At 55.6% G+C, this 20302-nt stretch overlaps 3 protein-coding genes across 3 annotated transcripts; all 3 read left to right on the top strand.

Annotated features, from left to right (window-relative positions):
- The first annotated feature begins 3431 nt into the window (after positions 1–3431).
- Positions 3432–3891, top strand: PRM2 (protamine 2). Its single transcript, XM_057748460.1, has 2 exons — positions 3432–3669; positions 3848–3891. Exons 1-2 carry the CDS (start codon positions 3432–3434, stop codon positions 3889–3891), a joined length of 282 nt encoding a protein of 93 aa, XP_057604443.1.
- A 2145-nt stretch (positions 3892–6036) lies between these two features.
- On the top strand, positions 6037–6347 carry PRM3 (protamine 3). The gene is given in 2 exon segments (XM_057747502.1): positions 6037–6300; positions 6303–6347. Coding segments are annotated over 2 exon segments (309 nt in total).
- Positions 6348–9861: 3514 nt separating this feature from the next.
- TNP2 (transition protein 2) lies at positions 9862–11356 on the top strand. Its single transcript, XM_057695952.1, has 2 exons — positions 9862–10301; positions 11184–11356. The coding sequence occupies exons 1-2, from the start codon at positions 9917–9919 to the stop codon at positions 11198–11200; spliced, it is 402 nt and encodes a 133-aa protein (XP_057551935.1). The 5' UTR covers positions 9862–9916; the 3' UTR covers positions 11201–11356.
- Positions 11357–20302: the final 8946 nt, after the last annotated feature.

Here is a 20302-nt window from a genome sequence, read left to right as displayed (position 1 = left end):
AAAGGAGCCCCCGCCCTGACTGAGCAGCCATTCCCGTTCCACCCACGTTGGGACAACCACCAGCCCACCTCTGTGTCCGTGGCTCTCCCTCTCTGCACATTTCGTATACATGGAATCACGCACACGTGCTGCCTCGGGACTTCCCGACAGCTGTTCCCTCTTCCCAGGTGCTTTTCCCCCTCCCACTCCTCCTCCTCCTCCTCACGAGGCTTTGCTAGGGCCTCTCCTGAGGTCAAGTCCCCCCAGCGTACAGCCTCGTAAAAACCTGAAGTCTCCCTCCTCAGCATTTTTCATAATTGTAATGACTCTGTGTGGTAATTTCATGCATGTTTCCTGCAGTTAGACTGTAAAGTTGATTAGGCAGGAACACGTCTGCCTCGTGTATTACTGTGTGCCGGGTCCTCATGAGAATCTGGCATATCGCAGGTGCTCAGTCGTATTTTGTAAACTGATGGTAGGTGCTCAGTGATATTTTGTAAACTGACTGACTGGGTGAATGAGCGATGAGTGTTCTTACAAAGAAAGTCACCTTGTCTCCCCTCGGCTGATGACCTGGAGGTCCGCATGCATCACGGCCCTGCCCTCCCTCACCGAGGGCCTCCCACACGCCCATATATGGACATGATGCAGGCCGGCCCTGGCCCTGGTCTGTGAGGTCCAGGCCTCTGCGACCTCACAATGACCAGGGCCCTCCCCACGTCTATAAGAGGCCCGGCAGTCAGCCCCTAGCTCACAGCCCACAAAGTTCCACCTGCTCACAGGTTGGCTGGCTCAACCAAGGTGGTATCCCCTGCTCTGAGCATCCAGGCCTAATCCACCCAGCACCATGGCCAGATACAGATGTTGCCGCAGCCCCAGCCGGAGCAGATGCCGCCGCCAGAGACGGAGATGTCGCAGACGAAGGAGGCGGTGTTGTCGTCAGAGACGGAGGAGAGGTGAAGGGGGTCCGCAACAAGGGTCGGGGCCGGGGAGCTGGGGCGGAGCTGGGGGTTCAGCCCGTGCTGAAATTTCCTCTCTCCCTCTTTTCTCCACAGTGTGCTGCCGCCGCTACACCATGGTAAGGTGTACAAGACAGTGAACGCACAAGAGCAAGACCACCACACTCCTGCCTGAAATACACCAGCCTTCAAGACCCTCATGCCACATCTTGAACACGCCACCGTTCCAATGAAATGAACAGGAGCCTGCTAACGAACAACGCCGCCTGTCAATAAATGTTGAAAGAAGAATTCCAGTCTTGTCTCTTTGCTTGGTGGGACTCGGGGGCGAGGAGGGCTTGGGGACACCAGGAAGAGGGGACATGGGGGATGGTTGTCACACTGGATCTTGTTTCAAACTCTGAGTACTCCCAAGTCACAACCCAAGTCTGCCTCCCCCAGCCACCCCTTTATAGACCCCTGCCCAGTGGGGACAGGGAGCCGTGCTGGTTTCTGAACATGTGTCTCCCCAACTCTGGGCTCAGTGGCTTTTTTGCTGGCAGCCTGAAATGGGTCACTGATATGGGCAAATGCTACCAATCAGGGCGTGCTCGCCACCGCTGCCCCCAGCTGCTGAGAGCCAATAAACATTTCCCAGCTCAAGCTCGATTCGCCAGTCATCAGCACATCCCACTCATCCCCAAGGTGCCTGATGCTGAACTCCCTGTTGTTTAAAAAGATGTTCTCCATTGGATACAGTGAGAACTTGTCCAGAGCTCTCATTTAATCCTCGGGTACAATATCATCCCTGCTTGAGGAAACAAGGTAACTTGGTCCACTCAACCATAGTACACCAAGATGTGAAGGTGGTTCACAAAACACTTCTGTCGCCTGGGCTCAAAGAACTGTCCTCTTTAACACGAGAGCCTGGGTCACGATCACCTTGTGGCTGAGCAAAGTCCAGGGCATTTCATCAGTGCCCAGAACGCTGTAGCCTGGAGTGACAGGGCCACAGAAATGTCGTGGCCAAGACTTCCATTTACAGAGCACTGTGGAGCACAGGTACTGGACATTTGCCACTTCCAGGCCTCACACCCAACCTGCCAGGCAGGTATCCACGGCCTCATCTTCACAGGCAAGGCCACAGAGCCGGAAGATGAACTTGCTTCCCCGAGCCAATTACCAGACTGGTTCCGTAGCCAGTCAGAAGATGCTGGCAGGATGGCCGATGGGGACACCCTGGGCAGGCTTTTACAAAGAGATCAAGCTCCAGCCGTGGAGATGCTGACTTAGCAGGGTCTGGGGGAGATGCTGACTTAGCAGGGTCTGGGGGAAAGGCCTGGGCGATCATATTTTGAGCAAGTACTCTGGGGCAGCCTATCACCTTTGTAATAAATTGCCACAAATTTCATAGCTTAAAACACAAATTTATTATCTTACATGGGCCTTATGGGGCTAAAATCAAGGGGTGAGCAGGTTCTGGAGGTTCTCAGGAAACACCACCTTTGTCCTTGTCTTTCCCACCTCCTGGAGGCTGCCTGCACTCCTTGGCTCACGGCCCCTGCCGCCACCTTAAAAGCCAGTTGCGTAGCATCTTCAAATCTCTCTTCCTGCGACCTTCCTGCCTCCTCCTTCCATCTTACAAGGACCCACGGGATTACACTGAACCCGCACTGAGCCCACCCAAATAACCCAGGCTGATCTTCCATCTCCTTAGGTCACTTACATCTGGAAAGTCCCCTCTGCATGTCAGGTGCCATTCACAGGTTCAAGGCAAAGACATCTTTGGGAGGGAGGCATTCATCTGTCTATCACATCCTCCCTGCAGTTGCTATGATTCTGGATTTTAATGGGTAATGAAGTACAGTGAGAGGCCCAGGAGGAGGCCGGAGGCGGAGGGAAGACGACCCATCTGGGAGAGGGAAGAGTGTCCCCGGGGTTGGGGAGGGGGCAGAGGGCCAAGGGCATGGACTCTGAGGTCCGGCCTTGCCTCTCATTTGCAGGGACCATGAACAAGTCGTTAACCTCTTCATTCCTCAGTTAATGAGTAAATGTGTGGAATTGCTGTAATTTCTGGCACAGAGCGAGCACAAGAGAACTCTGTACACAGACAAGCCCCAGCCCCTCCCCCTGTGAGCCCCCCGGCACAGCTGCAAAGGCAGTGAGGAAGCTTCAGGAATGACCGTGCGTGGATTCCCATGGGTTTGGACAAGGCTGGCACTCTTCTCGCGAGTGCCCCCCGTTACGAGGCCCAGGGACACATTTTCCGGGCGAGGCGAGGGGTGGCTGCCGGCGCACTGTGTTGCTTGCACAGAAGGGGCCCCGGTGGGGACAATGGAGGGGTGGGGCTGCCAAGTCACAGTGGGGGCCCCCTTTATATACGAGCGCCCGGAGCGCTGCAGACACGCCTGGCCACCGCGGTTAACAGCAAGATCAGGCGGGCGGGCCTTGGCCTCCTCCCTGCCCTCCAGGCCAGCCTCAGCCTCAGCCCTAGCCACGCGCCCCGCCAGCACGATGGTCCAATGCCGCGGGAAGAGTCCGAGCGAAAGCCCAAGCCCGCAGCAGGGCTCCGGGCAGCAGGGCGAAAGCGAGCGCCCGGCCCAGGAGCAGGAGCTGAGGCCGGAGGACGTTCCGATCTACCGGAGGCCGCTCAGAGGCCGCTACCGCTATAGACAGGGGAGCCACACGCGGCGGCGCCGCGCCTGCCGGAGGCGCCGGCGATGGGCCAGCAGGCACCGGAGGCACCGCAGAGGTTCGGCAGGCCCCCACCTGGCTCCCACTCCGGGAGCCCTCTGGGCCTCCAGGCCACGGCCCAGGAGGGCAGCGGGAGGCTCGTGGCGCGCTGGGACCCCACCCCGTCTGAAAGCCCCCCCACCCCATCCCCACCCAGCTACCCTAGGTGGCCTTGTAACCAGAACTTTTCCCAAAAGGCTGCAGAAGGATCAGGAGGAGGAGATGCAGAAGGCAGCTCTAAGCCTTCCTGGCCCACCGGAAAGAGTCATCTGTCAGGGAGCACCTCGCGAGACGGTAGCAAATCCCTCTCGGATGCCCAAGCCCTGAATTTGCAAGGAGCCCACGAGATCTTGAGAAAATGAGCAAAAGTCATCTGCCAAATAAAGCCTGAGATAAGACACTTGCTGGCCTATCAGTGTCCTTTATGCAAACAGCACAAACGTGGCTTCTATTCCCCACGGGGTCAGGGGAGGAGGAGGGGGCCAAGGCAGGGGGCTCATCCCCGAGTACCGTGCTGGGGTGTGACCCTGTGACACTGTGGGGGTCCCGTCACCCGGAGCCATCATGATGCCCAAGGCCACACGACTCCATCTTGACCTTCCCATGTCCTTGTCACCCGAAGAACCTGAAAGGTGTTGGGCAGCTGAGGGTGTAGGGGGTGACTTGTGACGAGATGGGAAGCAGGTCCAGCAAGAACAAGGTTGGCACGGGGGGAACAAAAGGCAAAAGGCTGAATTGGGGGAGGCCTTGTGGGCCGCTAAAATTCTGAGATGGGACCCTCGTGATCACAACAGGGCCGTGCTCCCTCTTGGGAGGAACCCACGCCTGCCCCTTCCTAGCCTCTGGTGGCTCCTCACAGTCGTTGGTGTTCCTCTGCTGTGGCCGCACCTCCAACCTCTGCTTCCTGTGTGCAGTCTCTCCACCTCCCTCTTTTTTTTTTTTTATTTTTTTGGGGGTACACCAAGTTCAATCATCTGTTTTTATACACATATCCCCGTATTCTCTCCCTCCCTTGACTCCCCCTCCTCGAATCCCCCCCACCCTCCCCGCCCCAGTCCTCTAAGGCATCTTCCATCCTCGAGTTGGACTCCCTTTGTTATACAACTTCCCACTGACTATCTGTTTTACAGTTGGTACTATATATATGTCTGTGCTACTCTCTCACTTCGTCTCAGTTTCCCCTTCACCCCCCGCCCCCTCCCATACCTCGAGTTCTCCAGTCCATTCTCTGTATCTGCATCCTTGTTCTTGTCACTGAGTTCATCGGTACCATTTTTAGATTCCGTATGTGTGAGTTAGCATACCATATTTGTCTTTCTCTTTCTGACTTACTTCACTCTGTATGACAGACTCTAGGTCTATCCACCTCATGACATATAGCTCCATCTCATCCCTTTTTATAGCTGAGTAATATTCCATTGTATATATATGCCACATCTTCTTTATCCATTCATTTGTTGATGGGCATTTCGGTTGCTTCCATGTCCTGGCTATTGTACATAGTGCTGCAATAAACATGATGGTACACGTTTCTTTTGGGATTATTCCACCTCCCTCTTATAAGGGCACATTCAGGGTCCACCCGGATAACCCAGGATAAGCCCCCGGTCATCTCCCCGTCTCACAACCTCCGGAGGTTCGTTATTCAGCCTACCACAGCCACTGAGGATTTGGGACAAGATCTGAATTATATGTCAGAAAGTGGGTTCCTAGTGCTCAGAAATGCCCGAGGAGACTTAACCCCCTCCCAGGCTGAAGCTGTGCTGGATGGGCTCGCGCAGCTACAGACTGGTGACCCCCAAAGCTTACGAGCCGCTGCCGTTAAAGGGTGATTTTGGAGAACAGGAACGATTAGGGTTTTCTTTAGTTCTGCAAACGTATAGTGCACAAGTTTTAAGTATGCCAGGGAAGGCACCACCCGGGTCAAGAAGCCAGACGTTTCCAGTGCCCCCTGGAAGGCTCCCTCGTGGCTGCCTTTCATCACATACTGCCAACAGCTCTCTTGGGCTGGGTACTTCTGGGATGTGGGAGAAGTCTGTGTGCTCTCCTGTTTCTGGAAATTCTATCCCGACTCTCATCCCAGCTAAAAGGGGGACTTTTGCCAGGAAAACAAGGCCAGATGGAGGAGGCAACAGAGCAGGGAGAGGCTGCACGGGCGTGGGCCGGCATTTTGCCTCGGCCCTGCCCCCGTAGGTGGCGGTGGCTCCGTGGGACAGCTGGTGGCCTAGGTTTGAGTCGGGTGTCAGCTCAGACTTGGGTATCCAAGGGTGGGAGGTTCTGGGGGACCCCTTTGTGATGTCAGCGCCCTGACTACCACCCTCAACGGCACCTCCGTGCCCTGCCAGTGGCCTTTCCTCCCAGCCCAGAGAGAGAGCCAGAGCGGGCCATGGGTTCCCGCTGTGCCAAGCTCGGCACAGGCCACGGCCGGGGCCACGAGTCCTCCATGAAGAAGCTTGTGGCCTGCGTGAGCCAGGATAACTTCTCCCTGTCGTCTGAGGGCGAGGAAGAGGAGGAGGGAGAGGGAGAGGAGGAGGAGGAGGAGGAGGAGGAGGAGGAGGAGGAGGAAGAGGAGGAGGAGCTCCCCGTGCAGGGCAAGCTGCTGCTGATGGAGCCCGAGCGGCAGGATGGCGCCGAAGACGACCCAGAGGCCCAGCAGAGCCCCAGCAGAGCCCCGAGCCCAAGCAGACGCACGCCTGACCCGTGACACGGCCCGGGAAGAGGTGCCTGCCGCTGCTACAGAGAGAAGAACTTTCACAAAAGAGTCAATAAAGAGTCTCCAAGGAAGCCTCGGGCTCCTGTCTGCTCTCCCCTCGCCGTCCCCCCCCATACCCATGACTGTGGCCCCGTGTGTGTGCGTGTGTGTGTGTGTACGTGCGTGTGCGCGTGTGTGCACAGGGAGGGTGAAGAGCAGGAGTCACTGACCCCTGTCCCTGAACTCCAGCCAAAAATCCCCACGAGGTCCACCCCCCGTGAGTCCTCAGCCGCCGTCCCGTGCCGAGCGGGGTGGAGGACGTGGTAGCCTGGGCTAGAGAGTCACCTCAGCCGTCCCGTCTCCGGGGAAGATTCCTCCCCGAGCCTGAGGGGATGCAGGCTGAGAGCACCCGAGGGGACAGGGTCGTCTCCCTCGGCAAGCCCCCGTTTTGCTGCTCTAACCATGGACAGTCTTTTCTTAAAGAGCACAGGCTTGGGAGCTCAGTGGACCTGCTTCCAATTTCTTTGCGCTCGCTGTGTGACATCGAGCAAGTCACTGTCTGTCTCTGAACCTCAGCCTGCCCTCCCTGCTTAACGGTAGCCTTAATAGCTACCCCACAGGTCAGGGGGTGGAGAGAACTGGCTGAAACGCTGGGTGGGACCGGGACTAGCCCGTAGTGGGTGTTTCACCGAGACGGGTGCTGCTGCTGGAGCCACTGGGGTTCCGTCCAACGGGCGGGCCCCGGTTTGGGGGGCACAGCAGGTTGGAGGGGTCTGAGTCCTTCTCAGCCACTGATTCTTCTGCTGCCATCCTCACACTCAAGGTGACCGTCTGTGCCCTCATGAGAGGCTCACTTCTGCCTGGCTCAGGGGGTCCAGCTGTGGGGGCAAAGCCAATGTGCCCTCATTAGAGCAGCGGGCAAAGGAAGCCCAGAGAGGGGGCCAGACACAGCCGTAAGACCCAGGCCCTGTCCACTCACCCTGGCCTTCTTCAGGAAGCGTCACAATGCATCTGCCGCCCCTCCCGGCCCCGGCTCCCTTAACCCTCTTCCTTCCAATAGAAGTAACAGATGTGATGTCCACTCTCTTCCCTCAGTAGCCCCCAGGCACCAGCCATCCGGGCCAGCAAAGGATCCTGCTTAGGGCTGTGGGAGGCACGGGGAGGCGGTATTTCTAGGGAAGCCTCCATTTCTTTGGGGGCTGTGTGAGGGCGAAGGAGAGGCCCCGGGTCACTCACAGAGGAGGCCGCCACGGAGGCCTGCTGGTGGCACAGGGCAGGGGAGGCCTGCAGCAGGCGGCCCTGCTGTCTGTGGCCACCCGCCCCCGCCCCCGCCCCCGACCAAGCGAGTTGGGCAGCAGCTCCGCTCTTTTGTCCAGGGCCCTCAGATCCACCTGCCCGTTCCTCTGCCCAGCAAACGTGCGTGGGGCCCCTGGTGTGTGCCAGGCACCATGCCAGTCCCCATGAGCCCTCAGTCTCTGTCCCGCCACGCACGCGAGGGTGGGGAAGGGGGGCTCAGAGTGGAGGGGCAGGGGGAGGGGAGGAGAGGGTCCAGAGACCCAGAGTCTTCACTGCACGGCCTCCAAGCAGTGCTACTGAGCCCACACGAGGCAGGGCCGTTAGAAGAGAGCCGCACACGCCTCCTTCATCCCTGCGGAGGCCTCAGGGACCACACGGCTGGACCAGAGGAGGCCAGGCCTGAATCTGAATCCTGGCTCTGCCACTGACTAGCTGTGGGACTCTGGGCTGGCTACTTGACCTCTCTGAGTCTGTTCCGCTGTTGTAAAATGTACTAATCGTACCTCACAGGGTACATTAGTTTCTCAGGGATGCTGTAACAAATGATCGCAAGCCTGGCAGCTTAAAACAACCGAAATGTATCCTTTCACCTTCTAGAGGCCAGAAGTTGAAATCAAGGCGGCCTCTGGGCCGCAGCCCCCGAAGGCCCCAGGGGAGAACCTTTCCTGCCTTGTTCAGCTCTCTGTGGCCCCTGGGTTTGTGGCTGCACAACTCTAACCTCCGCCTCTGCCTTCCCGTGGCCTCTCCTCCCTGAGTTTTCTCTTCTGTCTCTTACAAGGATGCTTGCCATTGGATTCAGGGCCCACCTGGATAAACCAGGATGCTCTAAATGTCCTTAATTACATCTGCAAAGAGGCTTCTCCCAAATATGGTCACACGGACATGTTTCAGGGGTTAGGACGTGGACACATCTTTTCGGGGGCCCTGTTCAGCCCAGTACGAAGGTCACTAAGGCTCAGGGACAAAGCCGCCTAGAAGGGGTGGGGCCCCGAGCCCAGCCATGTAGGAAGTGTTCCGTAATTGAGGGTGGTTTTCACCGTCAGTGATGTGACACGTTTATTAAGAAATAAACTACAATAAAAGCGGATGACAACAAAGTAGTGCAGGAGCAATTGGGGGGGGGGGAGGTAGACGTGGGCTGGGGGGCCTGCCAGGGGCAGGGGAGATGGAGGGAGTTTCCTGAGGGGAGGGGCAGGCTGAGAGTGCTCAAGAGCTAAGACCAAGGGCTTGAGCTAAGACCAAGGGCTTCAGCCAAGGCGGGGGGAGGCGTGGGTGGCTGTGGAGAGAGTGCCCAAGACCAGGGAGCTCCCACTGGGCCTCATGTGCACACACGGGTGGGCTTCCTTCCACGGAGGCCCGGGAGGTCTGAGCAGGGATACAGGGCGCTGAGTCGGCAGGCAAGAACCGGAGGGAGGAAAACAGTTTTCAAGGGCCTCCTGTGGCTTGACAGGCATCTCAGGCTCACAAGAATATCAGGAAGGAAGGGATGACATTCCTTTGTCAGATAAGGAAACCAGGCCTTGAAAACCAAAACCACCTACCCAAGATAGGACGTCAGTCAGAACAAAGTGGGCTTTGAACCTGACTCTAAATCTCCTGGCTTTAAATCCTGCTGGGGAGGTGGGCTTGCCAGGCAGGCCCCAGGACCACCATCAGCCCATCTGGTTATTCTTATCATCCGTCCAATAAGTCATCCAATACACCCACGCATGCGCTAGTCATCTGCCTTACTGACCACCCACCCCCACTTTACCGGGGTCGGGGCTGTGCTCCCGGATTCCAGGCTACCTGCGTGGAATAAGAACAAGAGCTGAGGATGCTTGGACAACATTTATTAAGTTCTCACTGCAGGCTGGCCCTGAGGCCACTGCTGAACACAGATTCTCTCATCTACTTCGTCCAGTGTCCCAAGGAGGTAGGTATTCTTATGTCCCCATTCTACAACGACAGGGAAACTGGGACTTGGAGCGGGGGATGCCCAGGGGAGTGACTAGGAGGAAAGGAAGCAGCAGACCTGGGATGTGGACCCAACTCCGTCTGATCCAAGGGTCCCTACTCTCAACCAACAGATGTGCCCTCTGAAAGCTGCCCCGCCCTGTGGGTTAGGGTAAGGGCAGAGGGTTTTGTTGCAGTTGGGCCACATCTGTCACACCCCCGTGGTCTGCGCCATCACAATTGGTCCCAACTATATAACCAGGGGCTGCCAGGGCCTCTGTAAAGCTGGGTGTGCCGGAAGAGCAGGAGGCAGAGGCCCCTGCCCCTCCAAGCGTGGCCTCCCATGGACACCAAGACACAGAGCCTTCCCAACACCCACACCCAGCCCCACAGCAACTCTCGGCCCCAAAGCCACACCTGCAACCAGTGCAACTGCAGCCACCACTGCCGGAGCTGCAGCCGGAGCCGGAGTTGCAGCTGGAGCCGGAGCTCCAGCCAGAGCCCGACAAGCCACCGAAGCCCACCTGGCCACCAGAGCCAGAGTTCAAGCCCCAGCCCACCACCGAGGCATCACAAACACACCATGCACTCCCATCAGTGTCCCCCGCGGCCCACCACCCACTCTTGCAGCTACTCCAAGAACAGAAAGAACTTGGAGGGAAAGGTGATCAAGAGGAAGGTGGTCAAGAGGAGCCAGCAGGTGTACAAAACAAAGAGGCGGAGCTCAGGTACCTTTCCAGTTGGTGGGGAAGGGCCATGGGGCCCCCTGATAAGGGGGAGCTGGACCCTGGGGTCAGTGAGATGAAGGCTGCAGTCACCAAGCCAGCACAGAGGAATGACAGGCAAGGAGGAAGAGGGAGAAGAAACTGGTAGTTGTATATACGATCCATTGATGGACTAGTTCTTTAAATAAATTGGATGGGTTGATTGGAAGAACGGACAGATGGCAGATTAACAAGATGGAAGCATGGATGAGTGGATAAGGCTGGGTGGATAAATAATTAGAAGGTTGGTTAGGTAGAGGGATGGTTAGAAGGGTTAGATGGAGTGGGATGGGTGGGTAGAAAGATGAAGGGATAGAATGCATCTGTTAAATGACTGGGTAGCTGAACTGGATGGATGCACTGGGTTAGTTGGGTAGACTGCTGAGTAGATAAGTTGGATGTGGTTGGAAGGATGTGGTTGGTGAATGGATGGTGAATTGGTTGAAACAATTGGATATGGAGGTACGAGTAGTTGGTCTGAATGGTTGTCTGGGTGGGTGGATGATGAGAGATTAGTGGATGGATAAATGGGTAGATGAACTGACTGGATGGCTACCTGGATGAATGGAATAACTGGACCAATGGATGGAAGAAAGATGTTTGGACTGGTAGACTGGATGAGTAGCCTGGACGTGGTTTAAAGAAAGAAAGGAATGTTGAACTGGGTGAATTCATGGATGTATGATAAATGGATGGATTCACAAGTCAAAAGGACCTTGATTGTCTCAGTTCTATCCATGCCCCATATTCGATTACACATGAGCATCCAAAACCCAAAGGAGAGGGTTAAGTGACTTTAGGAAGCGCTCATCTATTAAAGGATCCCTTTCCATGCCTATCCCTTAGGAAGGAAGTACAATTGAGACGGCACCCCATGACTTGTTCCTGTGTCAGTTTCACCTGGAAGAGAAACGCCATCATGCACGGAATGCTAGAAGTAAGAAGTCAAACCTTTCGCAGGAACATGTTTACCACAGTGATTTCTATGCAACGTTGATTAAAGCTTGTACACTGGATGACTTATCCTTGAGTCGGCATTTTGATTTCATTAAACGTGTCACGTGTTTGGGGGCCTGGTTTGGAAGCACAAAGCAGGGAAGAGGTTGGGTAGGGAGGACAGAAGGTAGGGAGGAGGGAGGGTAGGGAGGCCTTGTGATGGGACCTCATGACAGTATAAGGAACCAATCCTCACACGGGCAGAAATGAATGGGGGCTGGAGGCATCTGGAAGCCTCTGGAGGAGACGGGTACCACTCTGGGCAGAGCCCTCCTCTGTCCTACGTGCTCCCATGTTTGGGCACACAAGTGCGCACGCACACACTCACACACGGGATGCCCACGAGCCCACACGCTGCTCATGTGATCCACACGCAGTGGGCAGCCCAGGACCACGGCAGAAGACAGGCAAGAAGAGGGGTTAGGAATGTGTGTTTTGTGATCAACAGAGAGGTGATCAACCTCTCTGAGCCTCCCTTGTTTCAACAAACGTTCCTCAGGGACCAAGTGCTCTCAGGGGCTGGGCGAGGCTCCGGGAACACAGAGGACACACAAGGCCCTGTCCACAGAAAGAACCTGTCCACAGAGAGAACACAAACACGGATGCCGGGGAGAATAAGCAGTACTAAGGGAGCAAGGTCTGGATGTAACGCAGAGCAACTCTGGTGGGGTGGGGGCGGGGACGGAGGTCAAGGAAGGCCCCGTGGAGACCGGAGGGAAGCACATTCCAGGCCAAGGCAACAGCACGTGCAGAGCCCCAGGGAAGGAAAGAGCTTGAGGTGTTGCAAGACTGGCATGGCTGGCACAGATGTGCAGGTGGCCGCCAGGGGGTGGGAGCGCCAGGCAGGGGCCAGGCCACACAGGATTTGCAGGCTGTGGGGAGTTTGGACGTTTTATTTGATGCGATAAGTCATGGGAGGGTCTTAATCAGGCAAGAGACAGGGTCTTGTGTCTTTGCGGGGTGGAGACTGAATGGCAGGGGACAGAAGGGACAAGAGGAAGAGCTGTGGGAGGGCGCGGCCAGGAGGGAAGGAGTTGGGCCTGGACCAAGGGCGGCACAGGAGACCTTCCTCTGGGAGGGCAGGTCTGAGATCAGAGATTCATGCTTCGCCCCAAACCCCCTGGTTCCCTGTTTAAAAACATAAGGCCACGGCACCTCTCTGGTGGCGCAGTGGTTAAGAATCCGCCTGCCAATGCAGGGGACATGGGTTCAATCCCTGGGCCAGGAAGATCCCACATGCCGTGGAACAACTAAGCCTATGTGCCACAACTACTGAGCCTGCACTCTAGAGCCTGCGAGCCACAACTATTGAGCCCATATGCCACAACTACTGAAGCCCGCGCGCCTAGAGCCCATGCTCCACAACGAAAAGCCCCTGTTCACCACTAGAGAAAGCTCGCGCACAGCAATGAAGACCCAAATGCAGCCAATAAATAAACAAAACCAAACAAACAAAAAACCCACATAAGGCCACATAATGCCATGACAGACACTGACACCTCAGTGCAGAAGAGTTTGGGAAGTGCTTCTAGAGAGCACGTTTTAAGGGAGGTGGGGACAGAGGGTCAGAGGATAAGGTCAGGGACTTTGAGTCCCACTCACCAAAGGACTTCCCTATTCCCTGGGCAGTGCCCTTTTACGATACGATCACTGAAGGCTCTGTTGTAGAGACATCAACTCTGTAATAGAGGAAGTGAGCTGGGAAGCAGACAGACTGGGTCCCGTGTGCCGTTTATGGACCCATCCTAACTCCACATTTCCCTGAAATCAACACAGAAGAAAGTGGCACAAACACACAGACACCCAGTCACATATACAAAGAAACTGCCATTCAAACCCACTCAGATGCAGAGCCCCGAGGTTCACGTGCGGACTCCCAGATACACGCCCCCACATACACGCACACACACACGCGCACACACACACACGCACGCAGGCTCTCACACGCCTCCCCTCCCACACACCAAAACATACACAAGCAAGCACTCAGCAGGCACACAGCTACCCTCCCGCAGACAGACACACGATGACAAAAGGACAAAAATCAAACCACAGATTCATTCTTTCGCTTGTTTGGTTTGGGGTGGGGCAGGAGTAGTTTGGGGGTAGGCCTGCTGGAAACCCAAATTCAGGAAACAGAGAGAAGTAGATGCTAAATTCAGCCACCGAGAGGCCCTGCACATCTTCCCCGTGTTGGGATGCTGGGGTGAAGTGAGGTCTGAGAAATCGACACAGCCTCGCCAGGGGACCACTGAGGGGACCCAACAGCCCCGGGGATGGCGGGGGGAGCACCCAGGGAAGAGGGTACATAGCCTGTGTCGAGATGCCCATTTGAGGTATGATTCCGGAGGGAAAAGACCTCAAGCTCTGTAGATTCAGCTCCCCTATGGCCTTGCTGGGCGACCCTAGGGCTGTCTCTTAAGCTCTCTGAGCCTTATCTGTACCTCGGGCTTTGTGAAGAGGTCCAAGGTGCCATGCTGTTCCTGAATTGCTGCATCCCCTGTACTTAGCACACTGCGTTAGGAGCTCAGCCAATCCTGAAAGAATGTGCAGTCCTTCAAGCAACAGTGAGATGCCACTTGTGAGCCAAGTGAATGGGCAAAACCAGACAAGCTGTGATAACAGCAAGTACTGGGAGGCCCAGCAAGGCAGATAAGGTCGAATGCCGTCGCCAAGGGCACAAGTGTGCATGCACGTGTCGGCAGGTGACGGGGCAGCGCCTACAAACATTCACAGCATGCAAAGCGTTTCTCACACGTGTGCCAGGGTTCAGGGCCACACGCAGAGCAGAAAACTGCAAACACCCACAGGACGGCTAAATGAACGCACAGGTTCACGGAGCACTATCGTGCAGTTGTTAGAATAATGGGCTTGATCTCGATGCGATGTACCCGGATTGCCAGGACATGCTGTTGGGTGAAAATGGCAAGTTGGAGAAAGATATACCATTGATGGAGGAAAAAATTCTACACAAAGCAACACTGTACTCTTACAGGGGGAAATACAGGTATGTAAGTGCTTAAAAAAGATCTGGAAGGACACAGACTAAGCTGGTGCCTGGGGATATGCCTGGGGAGGGGAAACACTTTATTTTTTAAGAGGAAATGAAAATTAGGGAGAAAAGGAATGAGCATCAGTGAAGTATCTAATAAGCACTCAGCAAAGCTCTGTTGACTCTGAAAAGCGATAGCGCAGGAATGCTGAATGTAAACTCTGCATCTGCAAAGTGCTGTTATTATCTTTTCTCAATGGCATCCACCCTTTCTGGGCTTGCTGGTCTAGGCAAGGTGACCCAGAAGGTTTTTCCCAGAGGAGTAGGGAGAGGCCAAGGCTAGCGCCCATTGCCTTCCCCCAGCCAAGTCTCTGCCTATAAACCATCAGGGTGGCACCAGGGTTTATCCTGCTTCCTTGAGCCTCATCTCCTGCCGCCGGCCACTCAGGTTCTCAAATTTTGGCCTCCAGGCCTCTGCTGGCACCGTGCCCTGCCAGGGGTTCTCTCCCTTCTCCTCCCTTAAAATTCGGGTCAAGGGTCGCCTCCTGCCAGAGCCTGCTCAGTCCTGCCGGCTTGGCCAGGGGCCTCCCTCTTCTCGAGCCAGCACACACGGGGCTTCCCAAAGTCTCCTGCTGGTCTGTGTGCCCTGAAGCAACAGGCCTTAAGCGAGAGAACTGGGACGTGGTCCGCCCCTCCAACGGCTTTCTCACCGGGTGGGGGCCGCAGAGCTGAGGGGCCCCCGTGCCCCTGGCCCCGGCGTTCCCAGCCTGTGGTGGTCAGCCCTCATGTCTAGTTGCACAGCTTCTGCAAGTTCTTGTTTCCCCTCTGTGTCAACTGCTGACACCTACTTTGGCACTTATGGGATGGGGTAGGGTGGGAACCAGATCGGCCTATTAGAATAATGGGGAAAAACAGAATAGACAGGCTCTAAACAAGATCCCGGGAGATTTACTGATGCAAAGGCACCGGGCCTGCCAGGCTTGGGCTCTGTGACAGTTCTCTCGGCCACTGGATTAAGGCAGCTGGCCTGAAGCCACAGTGGGGTGGGAGCAAGGGTGGGGGTGGGGAGCTGGGACCAGGACCTGGTGTGCCACCACCAGGGCTCTCAGAAATCCTCTTTCCTGCCCCTGCTTTTTTGGAGTTATTCACACAGTACCACGCGACTGCTTTCTGAAAGCTGGATAATACTGGATACTTCACGTAATCTCTGACCTGATCTCTCCTTTTTCACCTGTCACATGGGGATAATGGGCCTGCTGGAATGTTCCCACCAGTCTCCCCAGGACCTTGGAGTCCAGCCACCAGCTCAGGCCATCACTCCTCCTCTGCCCGACGAGAGCTTTCTCCAAGGGCTTGAGTGTCCCCTCCCCTCTAGGGAAACACACCACCTTTCCCACCATCGGGACCAGATGGGAGTAGGTTTCACCCCACACAATGCAGCAACATCTCCAGACAGAGGCCAGGCCCCAGGGCTCTCCAAAACACTTTCACCAGGTTCCACCAGCTCTCCAAGCAGCCCTTTTCTCATCTGGTAAATGGTGACACATAATTTCCACCTCACAGACCATGGGGGAGAGTAAATAACATACCAAGACACTGTCACCTGGCCCCCAGCAGGCTCAGCAAAAGGTGACTCCTCTTCCAAGGTCCCCCGGGAGTGAGGGCTGACCCCAGAACTCAGGTCTTGGACTTCCCAAGCAGTGCTCTCTACTACAAAGCACGAATCTCCTGGCTTTCCCTTAGGACTACCTTTGTACCCATTTCGGGGGCTAGTGTGGTGACATCTTGGGGAGGGTGAGGTCAGGGACAGTTGCGAGGTGTGTCCCAAGGGCCCCCATGGTAGGTCACTGTGGTCACCACCCCAGCTGTCCAGAAAGTCAGCAGCCAGAGGGTTTTTTCCACACCCAATCCTGTAGTGTCTCCTGGGCTTCAAGGAATGTCTCCTGCAGTCAGGGCAAAATCCAGGCCCCTCCTGCGTCCCGACAAAGCCCTGTCCCATCAGTTGGACCCCTGTCAACCTCTATACCTCACCACTGCACTCACCCCCTTGCTCTCTGCACCAACTATAGATGTCTCCTTTCTGATCCTCAACTACGCCAATCACTCCCACCACAGGGCCTTTGCACTGGCTGTTCTTGCTACCTGGAATCCTCAATACCCTGCTTTTATTTTTTTATTATTTTAAAAAATATTTATTTATTTTTATTTTATTTATTTGCCTGTGTTGGGTCTTTGTTGCTGTGCGTGCCTTTCACTAGTTGCAGTGAGTGGGGGCTACTCTTTGTTGTGGCATGTGAGCTCAGTAGTTGTGGCTCGCGGGCTCTAGAGCGCAGACGCAGTAGTTGTGGCGCATGGGCTTAGTTGCTCCGTGGCTTCTGGGATCTTCCGGGACCAGGGCTCGAACCCGTGTCCCCTGCATTGGCAGGTGGACTCTTAACCACTGCGCCACCAGGGAAGCCCATTACCCCGCTTTTAGAAAGACCTCCGCTCCAACCTCCAAGAAGCTTTCCCTGACTGCCTTATTTCATGCCTGGCCCCATCCCACAAACACCCTGTTGCTCCCTTTTCCCGTTTATCTTCCCACAGCACTTACCATGATCTGAAATGATCATGTGAATTCAGTGTCTCCCCTATGTCTGCTTGAAGACCCCTGAGTTCCCAGTGCCTGGCATACAGTACGCACTCAATAAATACCTATTGAATAAATACTGAAAGAGTGAAATAAATGTTACTACCCCTATCTTCCAGATGAGAAAACTGGGCCACAAAGAAGCTAAGAAGCTGGCCCCAGGCCATGTCTTCATTAAGTGACAGACTGAAACCAGAATCCATGCTCTAAGCCCCACAGCTCAGGGCTCCCTCCCCAGAGGCACAGACTCCCATGGGAATCTTGGCTGTAAAGAAAGCCTGAGGAGGGACTTCCCTGGTCCAGTGGGTAAGACTCCATGCTCCCAATGCAGGGGGCCTGGGTTCGATCCCTGCTTGGGGAACTAGATCCCGCATGCATGCCACAACAAAGATCCCACATGCCACAACTAAGACCAGTGCAGCCAAAATAAATAAATATTAAAAAAGAAAAAGGGGGACGGGGGGCGGCTTCCATGGTGGCGCAGTGATTAAGAATCTGCTTGCCAATGCAGGGGACATGGGTTCGATCCCTGAGCTGGGAAGATTCCACAATGCCACGGAGCCACTAAGCCCATGTGCCACGACTATTGAGCCTGTGCTCTAGAGCACGAGAGCCACAACTACTGAGCCCATGCACCGCAACTACTGAAGCCTGCGTGCCTAGAGCCCATGCTCCGCAACAAGAGAAGCCACTGCAATGAGAAGCCCGCGTACCACAACAAAGAGTGGCTTGCACTCACCACAACTAGAGAAAGCCTGCACGCGGCAACGAAGACCCAACGCAAGCCATAATAATAAAGAAATAAATAATAAAATAAATCTTAAAAAAAAAAAAAGAAAAGAAAGAGAAGAAGAGAAAGAAAGGCTGAAGAGTGCTGGGAGCAGAGGGCAGTTTCAAGATTACACGACCTGACAAGGGGCTGCTTTTCCCAGGAGGACTTTGCCAAAGCTAGAAAAAGAAACTGAAAAACTGAGTTCCAAGGGCCAAGATCTTGAATCCTCCCAACTGCTGCTGGCTGGGCCAGCACTTCTGGGGCAGCCAGGGCTGCCAAGGTGGGGGAGGAGAACCAGGCCACAGGTCTGGCTGTGGTCCAGAAAGCTGTGGACATAGGGCTGACCCAGCTGCCCCGTGACAAGAAGTCACTTGTGCTAAGCACTTTCTCTGTGTCTGGCCCTTTGCTTTGGGCTTTGCTTCCATGCTGCTCTGTGAGGCACTAAACTTCCAAAGCCCATTTTGCAGTCGGGGCAAATGAGGCCCAGAAAGGGCAAGTTGCCTGCCTATGGTCTCCACAGCTGTGCAGTCTGAGCTCCTCAGGGCTCGCACGTGGTCCAGCTTCCCATGAGTCTAGTGCCAGTTCTCCGGGAAGAACCGCCCGGGGAAACAAATGTTGGTCAATTAGCAGATTTCTTTTTCCCTTTTGGTATCTGGATTTAGTTTCATTTTGAACTCAAGACTTTAGAAAATGAAACCAAAGCTGTAGTAACTGTCGCTGTTGGTGGTGAGGAGAACCCATGTGGGCTCGGCAAATTGTGCCTGCCTCACCACGGCTTGCACAACCAGGATCTGCTCAGGGTGGAGGATGAGGCCAGGCCCACTGTACAGGCAAGGAAACCGAGACTCAGACGGGCCCAAAGCCACAAAGGGGGAGACAGAGGCTTGGCTGGCAAGACCTGGAGCCTCTCCAAGCTTAAAAACAAGAGGGAAGTCGGCAGAACGGTCCTTACTTCTCCCCAGGCAGGCTCTGGATGCAAATGAATCTCTGATTTCTTTAGCATCTACTGTTTTTCAGGAAGACAGACCAGGATTCCCGATCACTGGGAATCTGGCTGGGGTTGGGGGTGGGAGGAGGAGGTGGGGAGGGAGTTTACAGCACAGCAGACAAGGGCTAAAGCTTTGGGGTCTGACATCCTGGGTATGAATCTCTGTTCTGCCCCTTCTGAGTTGTGTGCCCCTGGGCAAGTGACCCCCCCCACCAGGTTCCCTATCTGTAAAATGGGCAGATTGGATTGTCGTGTCAATCCAATGGTCTAAGGACTGTAAAGCATTTAGCACCCAGTCAGTTTAGGCCAATACATCACAGGTATCAGTACACGAAATGGAGGAGGGAGCTCGGTGGGGATGGGTGGGGATGTGGCAGCAAGTGGGGGGCCAAGAGGAGGAGGCCCTGATCCCCGGGAAAAAGAGGTGGCTCTCCCAAGGAGCCATCTGGTCTGCCAGCGGGGGTGGGGGGCACACGGGCCATCAGCTATTTATAGATCTCCCTCTGCCCAGAGGCCTGCCAAGGAGCCGTGTTGGCAGGAAGACAAGTTATGCAGGAGCCAGCGCAGCCTGGCTGCCTTCTTTGGGCCTGGACCACCCACCTCCAGCTCAAGTGAGAAGGTGCTACGCCTCCCCACGGCCAGCACCCAGGGGCCTGGTCTACTTCCTTGAAACTCTCTCCTTCTACTCCACCCATGCCTTCTACAGCCTGCTTTCCTTGGGCTAGGACTTCTAAAATGAAGCCACGTGTCTGCAGGCTCCAGTATGCTGCCACAGCCCCGGAGAACCGCCGATGACACGAGCAGCAACAGCAAACACCTACTGAAGGTGGCCCGGGGCTGGTCTAAGTGCTGGACCCATAATCATCAACCCCCACGCTGTGCAGGCAACATCACTACCTCCTCCACGGATGAAGAAACGAGGCATGGGAGTTAACTACATGTAAGGTCACGAGGACAGAAAGTCGCAAAATTGGGATTGGAAACCAGATAGATTGGGTCCAAATTCCAGCTTTTAATCACTACTTTATATTGTCACCTACCACAGGGCAGCCCCCCGCAGGTGCTCCGGAATGACCACAGCTCCAGACCACTGACACATACATGGCTCTCATCTGCTCACTCCCTGGGACACAAGTGCAGGTGCACGCGCACTCTGTCTCTCTCTCAGACACACACACACACAGCGACTATCACCAGCTGCCGCCAACACAAATTCATGGAGACAATGGGGTCCTAAGCAAGGCTGGTTGTGGGCCACTTCCCTGTGTTCACGAGCACACAGCGGGGGTCCTGGGTTCCGCCTCGGGTCAGGGAAGGGAAGCGCCGGGGGGGGGGGGGGGGGGGGGGGGGGGGTAGGGCAGGAGGATCCGGCTCCCGGGCTTGGAGCAGAGGAGCTCGCGGGGCTGCGGCCTGAGCGCGGCCCGAAGGGGGCAGTGTGCGCCAGCGTGAGGCCGGTCCCCGCCGAGCCTGGCGTCTTCCGTGGGGCCCTCCGGGCTGCGAGCCTCGGCGCCCCCCAGCCCCCGGGCTCATCTGCTCTTTCTTTCATTCACAAATACACGTCCCAGCCAGGCACCTACTGCGTGCCTCT

The sequence above is a fragment of the Hippopotamus amphibius genome, chromosome 9 (assembly GCF_030028045.1).
Source record: "Hippopotamus amphibius kiboko isolate mHipAmp2 chromosome 9, mHipAmp2.hap2, whole genome shotgun sequence".
NCBI lineage: Eukaryota > Metazoa > Chordata > Mammalia > Artiodactyla > Hippopotamidae > Hippopotamus > Hippopotamus amphibius.
Note: the sequence above shows the minus strand (reverse complement) of the source record. Positions and strands in the feature narration are given on the sequence as shown.